The sequence below is a fragment of the Lichenostomus cassidix genome, chromosome 21 (assembly GCF_008360975.1).
Source record: "Lichenostomus cassidix isolate B80296 chromosome 21, HeHo_3.0, whole genome shotgun sequence".
NCBI classification, from domain to species: domain Eukaryota; kingdom Metazoa; phylum Chordata; class Aves; order Passeriformes; family Meliphagidae; genus Lichenostomus; species Lichenostomus cassidix.
This window is the reverse complement of record NC_139501.1, coordinates 4,721,977-4,735,720: the sequence shown is the minus strand read 5'-3', so window position 1 is coordinate 4,735,720 and position 13,744 is coordinate 4,721,977. Positions and strand designations below refer to the sequence as shown.

The following is a 13,744-nucleotide window of genomic DNA, read 5'->3' as shown; positions in this document are numbered from 1 at the left end:
TCTCAGTGCGCACTGTCCGTGCGTTGCTCCCGAGCCGCTGTTCCTGCAGCCTGCACACTGCCTCGGTGTTCCGCCGCTGCTTCCCTGCAGCCTGCAGGCCCCGCAGGGCCCGAGGGGCTCGGGGAGCTCTCCGGACCCCAAACCCGCCCGTTTTCACCCCATTTCCGCGGGCAGCACCGCTCCGCTCCTCCCAGGCCGCCGTTCGGCTCGGCCCGCCCCGCCGGGGCGTTACCGGGCGCGGCCCGCAGGGGGCGGTGCACCGCCCATCGATCGCTCGGCGCTCCGCTCCGGCCCGCCGCCCCCCGCCCGGCGCGCAGGTGAGTGCGAGTCCCGGCGGTGCCGAGGGGTGCTGAGGGGTCCCGGGGGGCTCGGGGGGACTCGGGGGACTGGGGGCACTACGGCCCCGCCGCCTTTCCCTCCTGCGTCAGCCGCCGCCGCCGCCCCGCGGCTCCGGCCCGAGGCGCCCCTCCCTGCCGCACGCCCCTCGCGCGGCCCGCCCCGCCCCGGGTGGGTGGGCGAGAGGCGGCTGCGGTGCGTTCGGGTCGCTGCGCCCACCGCAGGGCGCTGAGGGCAGAGCTGGGCCGGGCGCGGGGGGCTGAGCCCCGCCGTGGGGCCTGGGGGTCGCTCAGGGCCTCCCCGGCCGGCTCGGGCCGTTCGCCGCCTCACGCTGCACGGGGCTCCCAGCGGGTCTGTCCCGCTGCTCACCGCCGGGCAAGGTGACCTTTCGCTTCCTCCGGCACGCTTGTGAGCCCATAGCTCCCAGCCGTGCGAGCCCGCAGCTCCCAGCCGGGTGAGCCCACAGCTCCCGGCCGTGTGAGCCTGCAGCCCTCAGCCGGGTGAACCCTCAGCTCTGAGCAGGGTGAGCCCACAGCCCTCAGCCGTGTGAGCCTGCAGCCCTCAGCCGGGTGAACCCTCAGCTCTGAGCCGGGTGAGCCCAGAGCTCCCAGCCGGGTGAGCCCGCAGCCCTCAGCCGTGTCCCCGGTGTCTCCCCGGCGGCTCCTCCTTGCTGTTTGGGGTGATGGGCTCACCATGAGCCCCTGGCCCGTCCTGCCTGCCCTGCCCCGCGGCCTGCTCTGCTCCCGCTGCGGGAAATGCATCTTATCTAGGGAAACAGAGCTCCCTCTGAGCCACGGCCTGCTTTGGGCTTTGCCACTCACCCTGACAATTCTTTCTGCGCTGTGCATGTGAAGGAAATTAAACATACAACATAAACGCCTTGTTTTTCTTCCCTGTGGCATAGCAGTGCACTACAGAGTTAAAAATACAAAAGTCTTAAAACATTCGAGAGACTCCTACATGGTTAGTTCTGTCCTGTGAGTTCAGGTTAAGGGTGTGATGTACTTTATTTGCAGTTTTCAGGGTGGCTTCAGGCATGCTTCATGCACCGGAGCATTTCAGTCCCTCTCATGCTGATTTCTTAAATGTTTCTCCAAGATCTCTTCTCTGCTTTGGCTCCAAACACCTGTAGATACCTTTTTTTAATTAACTTTTTTTTTTTTTTTTTAGTGACATTGTAACAAAGATGACTGGATATGCTTTTGTTTGATCTTGAGCTTGTTGTCACTATTACTAGAATAAAAATCTGTAATATAAGCTTCTTGTCACTATTACTAGAACAAAAACCTATAATATAAGCTGGTGGCCCAAGAGTATGAATGCTTAGTCTTTATTATGTGGAAGAATACTATTTGTGAAAATGGTTGAGAAATTTTACAAAGGCAAAACTGTTTAACACATTTTATGTGAAGTCATGTGACTGAGTTGAATTGAACCTGCCTGTGTTATTTTCTGTTTCGTTTTTCAGGACAGCATGGTTTTAGCCTTCAGAAAAAGCCTTTCATTACTTGCTTAATGCTTTCTGGCTATTTAATTTGACTATTAGTTAAATATTTTCACTGTCTTTTCAGAAAGGAAATAAAGGTTTAAATGGGGCTGCCTAAAATCAAGTAAACCTCATAATGAGAAAAGTAAATCTTCATATAAAATTTAAATGCAACTCTTGAAGTTGTCATTTCCTTCTGTTGTCAGCTGTAAATAAAGGATGTATCTTGCCTTTCTGCTTTGTAGAATTCAATGGTTTAGGCAGGTATGGGGCATTGGGAGAGCTTTTTAAACACAAAATTGATACATTTATTCCATTTTAACCTCCAGAAATGGCCTGCATGCTTTTTTCCTTACTGTACCAGCCTCACCCTGCCCTTGCAGGAGCTAAGAGTAGTTTTGCAATTCAGTGGTTAAAAAGTTGAGCAGGACCTTTGGGATTTTAATGCCCTGATTACCACCGAAGTTGAAACAGAAACGGCTGGAGAAGAGGGAAGGGAAATGTTCAGGAATGTGACCAATGGTGCTCCTCGAATGTAGCCTTTTCCCTCCTCAGTGCAATAATCTCTGCTGCCACTTTGCAAACCTGTTGGAGTAACTGTTGATGAGCTATTTTTGGGGCTTGGATCTGATTACTTCCCACACACACACTCTCCCAAAAAGGGGTTTGAGTAGGGTGAGTTGCTTCACACATGTCGTGTAAGAATTCTACAAAAATACAGTAGGCTCCAGGCTGTTCCTTCAGACCAGGCTGCCAAACCCAGCATGGTGAAAGTATTGGCAGCAGAGGTCAAGGAGGCCAGTGCAAACTCCAGATCAATGTGGAATTTTGGCCTTTCCTTTTCTGGAGGAGGATTGTAGATTGGCCTTGTTGATCATTGCAACAAAATGGGATGTTTTGGTTAGAAAAAGGGGTGGAAAGATGAAGTTTATGTGCAAATGGGAGTGGTGTGTAATCACCAGATCTCTACATGAAGCTGATTCCACACTTCAAGGGCATAGGATAAAGCTTTTTTAAGGTACAAATCATGCTTAGTGCTTTTACTTCTCTTTAGATAGATCACAGTAAGAATTGAAGTGACAGTGATGTCAGCTCTGCTGAGAGTGGGTATTTCAGACAATAATTTTCTTTTTTTTTTTTCTTCTAGACTGAGACTATGGAAGAAAAATCCAGAAAATGACAGAAAAACATTAGTTATCCTCTTCTAGGACAGTCATGTTGGAAGGATTGGTAGCCTGGGTCCTCAACACCTACCTGGGCAAATATGTCAATAACCTGAACACAGACCAGCTCTCTGTGGCTCTTCTAAAGGGTGAGGGACGCTCTGGGGTATTTTTTGTACTATTTTAGTGTGATTTAGAAAAGTGTTGCGTTTTTGTAATAACTGGAAGGTGGAATAGAAATAAGCACTTAATATTGTGTTTAATGTCTCTATAAACCCTTTTAATACAGAGGTTGATGCTGGAACTTTACAGTGAGCAGTAAATGATCTTATGTTCTTTGTTGCTTTTATCGACACTCTTAAACCAATTTATATAAAATTTTTAAAAGCTGTCTTAGCTACCTTAGCATGTTGAATTTATGTCATAGGAGTGTCATTTTTTCTGATACAGTTAATTAACTTTCCTGTCGAGGGACTGTGGCAGGAAATGTCCTGCAGCCCTTACCTTTTGGTGCTCATAATGACTCCCCTCTAATCTGGTTTGTGTCATGTTGCATCCACGAGTTTTGTACTTTGTCCAGAGTCCTCAAATCAATGCTTTCTGTTCACCCTTTGCTGCTGTTATCTGCTGCTTCTGGTGAGAAAGTTTTGTAATTCTCCAAGGCCTTTCTGTGTGTGTTTTGCACAATGCTAAGAAAATGAGTATTTCTTTTGAAAAGACAATAAGGAGAGGTTTTCTCTGTGGCTACAACAAAGTTCAGATCTAAAACCTCACATAAGATTGCTTCTGGATGACCTCATCAAATTGTTGGAGCACAAAATTAACAAATGTATTAAGTAACTCTTGTGATTGTAACACAACCTGAAGTGGTAGGTTGGCTATTCTCATTAAATCCCATTTAATTTTTTTTAAAAAAACACAATGCCAGTCATTTTAGGTTTATGGTGTTCAAGTTGCCTTTCTTTAATATAATTTCATTTAGCAGACTTATCCTTTTTTTTTTTCTGCTTTGTATAGGTGCTGTTGAATTGGAAAACCTGCCACTAAAAAAAGATGCCTTAAAGGAACTGGAATTACCATTTGAAGTAAAGGCAGGTTTGTATTTTGCTTGTGTGGCAGGACAGATATTTTCTAAAGAGGAAGTACTGCATGTTTTAGAGGACCCTTTACCTGTGAGTCAGAGGCTTGAACAAACAAGCTAGCCTGATTTTGAGGTTGTTTCTGTTTGAGCATGTTTGTTTCTTACACCACGTTTGCTTTGAGGCTTTTCAAGGGTGATAAAATAAATTTTCACAGGAATCTGATAGTGTGTCTGTTTTTTTTCTTCAGGTTTCATTGGCAAAATAACACTACAGATCCCTTTTTATCGTCCACATGTGGATCCATGGGTGATATCTGTCTCAAAACTGCATTTAATTGGTGCACCAGAAAAAAGAGAAGAGTTTGATGAGGAAAGGGAAAAGTTGCAAGAGAGGGAACACAAGAAAGCCCTTCTGCTGGCACTTGAAGAAAAATGGAAAGTGAGTCATGCTTGTGTTTCACATGGAGAAGCCTCTGTGGTGGATGGATTGTATTTAAGTCTCCTAACAAGGGGGAGAACAAATAGAAATGGAGTTAGAATTTGATTTGTACATGCTGACATAGTGCAATTCCTGCCCCACCACCCCTCACCATTATGTCCTGTGTCCCACATAGGTCAGAGATACTTAAATATCTTAACTTAGTTTTTTTTTTGTTTCTCCCTGTTAACAGTGATTTCAGTGTAACAAAGTATATTGTCTTCTCACCAGCCGTTACAGTGGTTAGTAATGCTTATCCCTGTCTTCTCTTTCAGAAAGAACAACAGAAAGGGGAGTCCTACTGGTACTCAGTTACTGCATCTGTAGTCACAAGAATTGTAGAAAACATTGAAGTAAGTCTTTGCTTTTGGGTGGTAGATAGTTACACATTTGCCTTTAAATTGGAGAATAATTGTAGGATAGAAAAAAAAGTACAGTGTGTTCTCATTTTTGGGGAGAAGGGCAGGGACTGCTGGTATCTGATGAGAAGGTAGAAACAGAGAGTACAAAAACAGAAATGAGGAATAGGTTTTCTGTTAGGTTAAATAACTGCTATAAATCTGTTGGAGAATTGCAGAAATTAAACATTAAATTGTTCCAGCATTAATGTAAAGTACTATTTTCTGCAATAATGATGTAAATAGTGTCACTAGTAATGTTTTTTTTCTGTCTAGTTAAAAATCCAGGATGTGCATTTGAGGTTTGAAGATGGCATCACAAATCCCTCGCAGCCATTTGCATTTGGTGTCTGCATCAAAAATGTCTCAATGCAAAATGCAGTGTTTGAGCCAGTAAGTGCAATTCATGTGTACAAGAGCAGCTCACATGGGATGCTGCATTTTATGGGTGCTAGCAAATATTCAGCAAAACATATGGCATTTGAATAATCTTTTGGTTGTTGTAATAAATGAATTCTGAGCATTTCATGTTTTTTATTTGGTATGTGGAACTAAAAACTACATGTGTGATCTTGACTTTATTCCACTTCTTCTACTCCAGGTGGAGAAGCTGATGAGGAAAAAACAGATGGATGTTGCTGATTTCAGTGTTTATTGGGATACCAACTGCACTTTACTGGGTGACCTGCCTCCTGGTCAGCTACAGGTACATGAGGGAGGTTTTGCATATGAAAGAGAGGTCGTTGTTAGTCTTTCTGTACTGTGACCTAATTGACATAGAATTTATTGGATCTGGTCTTTAAGAGCAATAGAAGTTTATGGTTTCATGCTTTGATGACAGAATACATGTACAACCCACAAAGGCTGTGTGTGAAATACCTTGTTCTACTTTGTTTTGTTTTTGAAGAGCAAACATGTTCAAGAGATTTTTTCCAGTGGACTGGGCTGCTAATAAAATACATTCTAATTCATGAGTATTGTACACTCACTAATGAGTATTGTACACTCACTTCTTAGAGAGTAATTTGCCTGTAACCCACAGGAAGCAATGGATAGAAGTATGGAAAGTCGTGATCACAATTACATCATGGAGCCTGTCTGCACTTCTGCTCTCCTCAAGAGAAATTGTTCCAAGGAGCCTTTAAGATCTCGCCACACTCCACGGCTGGAATGTGACATTCAGCTTGAGACGATACCCCTGAAGCTTTCCCAGGTAAACACCAACCATTTACCTGCCAGTCACTTAACAGAGATCATAGAACTGTGGCAGTGCTTGTGACAGCTTAAATGCCATTATTGTAGCATAAAATTAATACTCTGAAAGATGTTTTTGGGAGGCAGCTCAAAGAGATATATCGAATAAGTTGTTTTAAAGCCAAGCATTCAAAATTATTTAATTATTTTACTGAAACTAATTATTGTGAAAAAAATTAAACTGTGTTTTGTTTATTGTAGTAATAGGAGGGGTGCATGTGGGAGGTTTTGGTCTATACAATGTAGATTTTATTCTGTGTATTTGTAACTAAATCTGTAAATTGAATGTCACACATGAACTACTAGCTGCTGGGAGAAGATACATCACACTAGGGAACAAAAATATGAATTATGAGTAACATCAGTCTTAATTCTGCACCATGTACAGGCCATTGGTGCAGATAAACCAAACCCGTGTTTGGGTTTTTGGCTGGGTTTTTCCCCCTCCCGTTTTCTTTGGAAAGCACTCCAGTATCACCTCATTAATCTGTGTGTTGTTTCACTCAAAGATGCAGTACCAACAGATCATGGGATTTTTAAAGGAACTGGATAGAAAGGAACGACAGCTTCAATTCAGGAAGTGGAAACCAAAGGTTACAGTAACAGAGAAGTAAGTACATCTCCTGTATCTGGTGTTGTCAATAGGGTATTACGAGCTATATGAGAAAAACTAGAATGAGACAAATACAAAAATGTACATCATAATCACATGTTAGAGATTCAGCTTTTATATTCTGTTCCCCTACCTCATAAATCAGTTTTAAATGCTAAAATGTAATTCAGATGTAAAATTATCCTTACCCACGGCTTTCAATCCAGTCTGTGCCACTCTAAATTTTGTTGTCTGTGCCTGATATGTGGCAGCTGGACTAAATCCCAGTGGAGTGGAGGGACTTTGGGGAGCACTGTCCTACCCAGCCTGTAGGACAAGCCCATCTGTGCTGCCTCCAGTGCTGCTGCTTTCCCTGGCTGCTGGCCCATTGCTTTTCACTGAATCTCCTGGACCTTTCACCAGTTGAACATGCACTTGGGTTGGGTTTTTTTTAAATGAAATACTGGTAATACAGTAATTGCAAATTGTTTCAGCTGCCGGGAATGGTGGCTCTTTGCCCTGAATGCGAATCTCTCGAAGATCAGGGAGCAGAGGCAACGTTCCACCTGGCAGTTTGCACTGCACAGGGCCCGGGATGCAGTGTCCTACACTGACCTGTACTACAGCAAGCTGAAGGGAGAACCCCTGTCTGCCTCAGACCAGGTATTGAGATTTGAGTTTCTTGTACAGGGATGATCAGTCATCTTATATTTGGTTTGTTTTGTCTTTTCATGTTTAAAACCTGGGTGAGTTTAGAAATATCTTTAGTTGTACTTGAGGCCTTTTTCACTGAACAGACTGGCTGCTGACCACAGCTGAGATTTTACTGCTGGAACCTGGGCTTGTGGGAGGTGTGTGTGCTGCAGGGTTCGTGTGGTTTTGTTCTGCTCTGCAAAAAGCTGTCTGGTTTTTGAGCTGTAACCAGTGTTCACCAAAAATAGCATTAACTGCTGTAGAATGCCTATGACAGGTGGTGACATGCTTTCTTAACTCATGTTCTCTGTAGATCCAAAATGTATTTAAATACCGGAATTGTGTCTACCGATATGGTTGGGTAGATAATTGGCAGAAATTGTGGCTACTTGACAGTGTGTTTGGGGATATTTGGGGGGCTTTGTTGGGGTTTTTTTTTGTTTTTTTTTTTTTCCAAGTTGATTTGAGGATAAAGAATTCAGTGCCCCTAATAACTTATGACCTACTTCAGAAAGGAAAAAACCCATGAACTATAATGAGCTGCTTTTTATCTTTAGGCATACTGAGAGTTTTTCTTTAAATCAGTGCATGGCACCATGTACCTCACCTGTATTAATTAAAGGTGCAATTCTGTTGATACTTTAAAGTTGTGTGGAATCCTTACTTTTATTATTTGGAGATGAACTGTAGGAGTAGGTCAATGTACAGAACATTTTTATGGTACCTGGCAAAACAAATCTCACAGAGCTTGTACTGTGTTCAGCGGAGCTGTGAAATGTAACAAGGATAATGGCAGTGGACTAGAAGAATGTCTTTTGCTTTGTTGTTTCATGATGGGTTTTTTTAGACTTGGGTGAATCATCAGTTCCCACAAACAGCGTGTTAATCAGTCCAGAGAAGACAACATGTCTGAGTAACTGACTGTGAACACTGCATTGTCCCAATTTACCCAGTTCATTTCCTCCACCTTCTTTACTCAAGACAGAAGCTTTTTTTGCTTCTGGCTAAGCAAGGCATTCTGTTAAATCAGTTTCTATTCCCTGGTTTAATTTTTGTGCTACAAATCTTGATTCTGATTTGTAATAGGAGGATATAATTGTGAATTTTTTACAGTGCTAAAATAGTGTGTTTTATCTATAATTCAGAGGAACTTCAGTGTTTCAATTGCCCACATGACTTCCATTAATTTTTGTGTGCTGATCATTAATGCCATCTTAGTTTTTTTCTATGAGTTCCTAGCTCAGTGCAGAGATTCTTGACATGTTTGTGAACAAGATTCTGTACTCCTTTAATGCAGGGACTTTACCTTTTTTGTCTTTCCAGGCAGAAATGCGTCGTATTGAGGATGAGCAGACTTACAAAGAGTTGAAGATTCTGTATGAGATAGTTCATAATAAATTTCATGACTTATCTGAGGTGAGATCATTCCCCATACAGGGTAATATTTGCAATCTTTAGGTGATTATCTGAGGTATTGTTCTGCTGGAGAGCCTTAGCAGGTATTTCTGTTGATTTAGAAGTGTGGCATTAATGCTAAGATAGCAGAAATGCTCAGTTCCTGCAGTTTTTACTGTTGTGTCACTTGCACAGTGAAATCTTTTGTCTCGTCATATGATGATCTTCCTCAGCAGGATCCTTGCCAGAATTCCTAGGTCAGGTACTCTCCATCTTAAAATCAGAGAGTGGAAATGAAGGCCTGTGATGCATATTTTCCCAAAATAAACATATGGCAGAAGTGAGCCTCATGGAAATGGCATGGGGAGCACACTTCATTAAATATGGGCTAATCTCCATAACAGCACATCATCTATTGCAAATACAAATGCTGAAATGTAGTGCTGTGTTTTATGATGTCAAATGACTTCCCTGGTTTAGTGTTTCTAGACTAAGATTTAAATGGTGACATGTGGCTTCATATGTGCATAATCACATGCATGTTTATATATTCATAGGAATATGCAATAGTTAAGTGGTGATATGTTTGTTGTTTCTTTGCTGCCACTCTCCTCTAGGCTAAATATTGATTGACAATATCACTGCTGGAGCACTGAGTAAATAGGAGATAGAGCTATGTTTTTATTGGGGTGTTTTTTGTACACTGATGATACTCTTTCACTCAGCAGCAGTTATGTGTATGTCTTGCATGTTCAAACAGAGTGTTAAACAGCCCTTGCCTGATTCCACTGGAGGTTCCCCTACAGCAGAACCCACCCATGGCAGCAGCTCTGGGATGCTGCAGTACCTGCAGTCGTGGTTTCCTGGCTGGGGAGGTTGGTATGGATATGCTCAGCAGACCTACGAAGGTGAAACTTTTGAAGGGTTGCTGCCAGACCCCAAGGAGCAGTGGAATCCAGAAGACATACTGGGTATGGAAACATGAGGTTTGCTGCCTTGGTTTGGTTCAAGTGGGCAGAAAGAGCTCTGGGCCTGAACTGTTAAAGAATTCTCTGTCAGCTGATGTAGCCAGGCAGCAGATCCTGCCTAAAGCTGAACAACCTGGGCAGTACCTCAGTACCTGGATATCTGCTGGTGGAATATATTTGCTTCCACTGTTAGCTTTTTATGGCAAAGAGCTTTGGGACTTTTTCTGTTCAAGTGTGTGTGTGGGATCATGTGACTGTGTGTAACAGGAACAGTACTGGGTTGTTGGGCTCTTTGTAAATTCAGGCTTACATTAACGTGATTGAAATAAAAGAGTTCTGTGGAATATTCAGGGGTTTTTTGAGGAAAAAGGTATATCTGCTCTATTTTTGTTGCTATTTTCCCCCCCAAGGACTGGAGAAATCTTTATTTTCATATTCACAGGAACTTTCTTGTTCTTCAGTAGCCTTCCAGAAATTTAACACGTTGGTTTTGGTTTTGTTTTTTATTAGGTGCAGATGAATTTTTTGATCCTGCTGCAGATGCTTCCAGCATGAACACCTTTACCAAGAGAGATCATGTCTTTGCTAAATTAAATCTACAGCTGCAGGGTGGCTCTTTCACTCTATTGCATAGGAAGAATACACTGCACACTGAGGAGACTGCTTTTATGCAGCTGGAGTTTTCAGGTATTAAGCCCATTTCTGTTTTTTCTCAAAAAGACCAGAGCTGCCTCACAATCACTGTACTATATAACAAATTTCCATGTTAAATGTTTTTAGTAGAAATAAATATATATAAAGACTTTAAAAATACTTGTTTGTTGGCCAGTGTTTTTTATTTGTATAATTTCAATAAAATGGATGCTTTACTAAAAGAAACAAAGTAATTTTATGTATTTATATTCCAGGTGTAAAGATCTTGGCAGAATCCCTTCCTCGCAGGAAGTCTTCCCTTCTCAAAGTTCAGCTTGGTGGTCTTTTCCTGAGGGATTTGGCAACAGAAGGGACCATATTTCCTGTTCTTGTTTTCCCAAATCCTGTAGGTGAAAAAACCCTAGAAGTTACTATGTGGGATGTATAATTGTGTATGAAAATAGTTCTACTCCAAAACTCAAAATGTTTCTTAGCCCAGAAAGGGAACACAAAAGTCTTGAGGAAAAGTTCCTACCTGTAGATTTTATTTTTCTCCTGTCTTTCCAAATATCATTTGTAGAACTCTTCATTTTTTACTCTATATGCTTCTGACTCCAGCCTTTCATTTATATATGTTGGGAATAAGCTAATTTTTTGAACAACATTTGATTTTTGGAACAATCAGCATTGCTGCTTAATCAGTGATTGTTCTTTTCCATAAAGCTCTAGTCCAAATGAGGGTTTATATCACCTGTATACTGGTATACTAAATGCAGAAATAAATCCTAGAGATGATTTTAATTTCTCTTCTGGGCAAGCAAAATTTGAATCTAATGCTGTGAGGATTTCCCATGTATTTTGTACTTTGTACTGACTGAGTCTGTCTGCTGCAGGAGTGGAGAGTGTTTGCTTCTTAGTCATATTGCCTTCTTTTGTTTGACCATGGCAGGGAAAAAATGCATGTAATAATCTCAGAATATACACATACTTCAACAGAAAAGACTTTTATGCTTATATCAGGTGGCTTGGTTGATTTTATCTAAACAATCTTTTTCTTTTAAATTCTTATTAGCAAAAAGAGGTTGGCTGCATGTCTTCCTTTGGACTCCAAAGTTTGTCCTCAGAAATGACTAATCAGAACACTGGTAAAGATTTCATTTTATATTTGATGAGATAATTCCTACAAATCAGAAATTTCAAAACTAAGTGCCTAGAGTTTGAATTCATGCAAATGCTTTTTGCAGATGGTAAAGATAAAATCATAGAAGCTTTGTTCAGATGTAAGGGTGCATGCAGGTTGATTTTAAAGAAAGGAAGAAAAGATGTATTTCAAGACAATAGGAGCTGCACTTACTCTTTGTTTTGGTTTAAAAAAGAAATTGTTAGTTCAACATTATGACCTCAATTATACAAATGTTTTTGCTTATCTATAAACTTGTTGAATTCTGTTGATTGTAGAAGTTGATAATATTATTTCCTTTTCTGTAACTGAGGAATTCGTAGACACTTCTACTCTCCCAGTAGTACCAGTTAAAAATCGGTTATTAAATTCTTGGGGAGTTATTTTTTGCTTTTTTCTATTTGTTTGTTTTGGGTTTTTTTAGAGCTGCTTTTGTAACTCATTTTTTATTCAGTTGCAGATCCTGATGCCCCAGTATTTGAGATGCTTTATGAAAGAAATCCAATTCACAGCACTTTTGAGAGGTGCCTGGAAGTCAGTACCAGACCTCTAAATATTATTTACAATCCACAAGCCATTAAGAAAGTAGCTGACTTCTTCTACAAGGGAAGGGTTCATGCCTCAGGTTAACCTTTAATGTGTTTTTTTGGTGGGGCTGGGGTTTTGTTGGTGGAATTACATCTTTTCATGTCTTTGATTTTTATTTCTTTTCAGTCTTAGAAATATAAAGCACTAATCAAAAAGTCTTCACTTTAAGTCTTCTCTGGAGGGTTTTGTTTTTGTTTCTTTTTTTTTGTTTTTTTGTTTTTGTTTTTGTTTTGTTCTTTGTTTAATTGAATCAGGGATTTTGTTTTGGCAGAAGTCCTGCAACTTTTGCTTTAAAATTGCAAGTTGCTGCTATACCCATGGTGGATGTTCATGCCCCCTAAATTAAAATGTGTAAATAAGGAGAGGGGACTTGTTCCTGTCATCTGTTCTGGACACTGATGGAGTTTTTTTGAGATGGCAGTTAAAAGAGTATTTCTATAGTAATGATACAGAGGAAATAGTATTCCAATCCCTGTTGTATCTCTTCTGTTGATTAGATTAAGGCTGCCCTTTGTTACAGCTTCTTGAGATACCTTGATTTTTAGATTGGAGCATACCTTGATTTTTAGATGGTTCCATAAATTTCTAAGGGCAACAAGATTTAGGGCTCTATTACCTAAGCCTGTAACGCCATAACACCTTTGCAGTTTTGGTTGTTAAAAGTTCGGTTTCTGAGGAGATTAAAGATGACAATAATGAACATTAGGAACATTAAAATGTTCTTGAAATACCCATTCTTTTTCTGCTGATTATGGTGACTAGCAAAAGATTCAAGTTACCTGGCATAAAGGTGTGTGTGACACCTTTTCTCACTATATTCATAAATATTCAAGCTTGAAACAAACATACCAACCAAGCAAACAAAAAACCACTGCCTGCACATCCACATCTTAATATTTAGTCAGAATTTTCTCTGTGGCTGTACTTAGCACCCTTTCTGTCTCCCTCAAATTTAACAACTTGGGTTGGAGGTCTGAAATAAAGACCAGAAAAAGGTTTGGGAAGAGATTTTTTTTAGTGGGATTATTTGTTTTGTACTCACATACTTCCTTTTTTCTGTTCAGCAGCATGGTGAATAGGCACAGACAGTAGCTTTCACCTGCTGTGTTTTCCTGCCCTGCATTTTACTGCTAAAATTTAAAATAAATCTTTTATTTTTTTTCTCTTTCTTTTGCTTTTTTTCTTCTGATTCAATAAAGGGTGAACAAAGTTATACCTAGTCAGTTTTCCCTCTCTTGTGCAGGTTTTGGTTATCAATCTGAGTTAGAGGCAAGAGTGGCTGAAGCTGCCAGAAGACAGTACAACAAGCTGAAAATGCAGACAAAAGCTGAAATCAGACAAACGATCGATCGTTTATTAGTTGGAGACTTCATTGTAAGTTTTTGCCCCCAAAATCTATGTATCTAAAAGTCGATGTAGACTTTTGGCCTTTTGGTTTAGGACTTGGAGCTCTAAAGAGTGAGGTTTGTTGTTGTTTGTGTGATGTTCTTTGTGAGCAG

At 41.0% G+C, this 13,744-nt stretch overlaps 1 protein-coding gene across 5 annotated transcripts in view; it reads left to right on the top strand.

Moving 5' to 3' along the window:
• Window positions 1-199: 199 nt before the first annotated feature.
• The window catches only part of VPS13D (vacuolar protein sorting 13 homolog D), a 92,387-nt gene continuing 78,842 nt past the window's right edge, over window positions 200-13,744 (top strand). For all 5 annotated transcript variants that reach the window (XM_085080013.1, XM_085080015.1, XM_085080012.1 and 2 more), the window contains exons 1-17: window positions 200-317; window positions 2,970-3,134; window positions 4,003-4,080; window positions 4,315-4,515; window positions 4,827-4,897; window positions 5,219-5,335; window positions 5,544-5,648; window positions 5,985-6,155; window positions 6,706-6,806; window positions 7,283-7,451; window positions 8,805-8,897; window positions 9,637-9,847; window positions 10,355-10,531; window positions 10,753-10,883; window positions 11,550-11,622; window positions 12,112-12,282; window positions 13,489-13,619. In XM_085080013.1, the coding sequence (XP_084936139.1) occupies window positions 3,038-3,134; window positions 4,003-4,080; window positions 4,315-4,515; window positions 4,827-4,897; window positions 5,219-5,335; window positions 5,544-5,648; window positions 5,985-6,155; window positions 6,706-6,806; window positions 7,283-7,451; window positions 8,805-8,897; window positions 9,637-9,847; window positions 10,355-10,531; window positions 10,753-10,883; window positions 11,550-11,622; window positions 12,112-12,282; window positions 13,489-13,619 (2,097 nt within the window). In that variant the 5' untranslated portion in view covers window positions 200-317; window positions 2,970-3,037. The remainder of the gene's footprint in view (window positions 318-2,969; window positions 3,135-4,002; window positions 4,081-4,314; window positions 4,516-4,826; window positions 4,898-5,218; window positions 5,336-5,543; window positions 5,649-5,984; window positions 6,156-6,705; window positions 6,807-7,282; window positions 7,452-8,804; window positions 8,898-9,636; window positions 9,848-10,354; window positions 10,532-10,752; window positions 10,884-11,549; window positions 11,623-12,111; window positions 12,283-13,488; window positions 13,620-13,744) is intronic.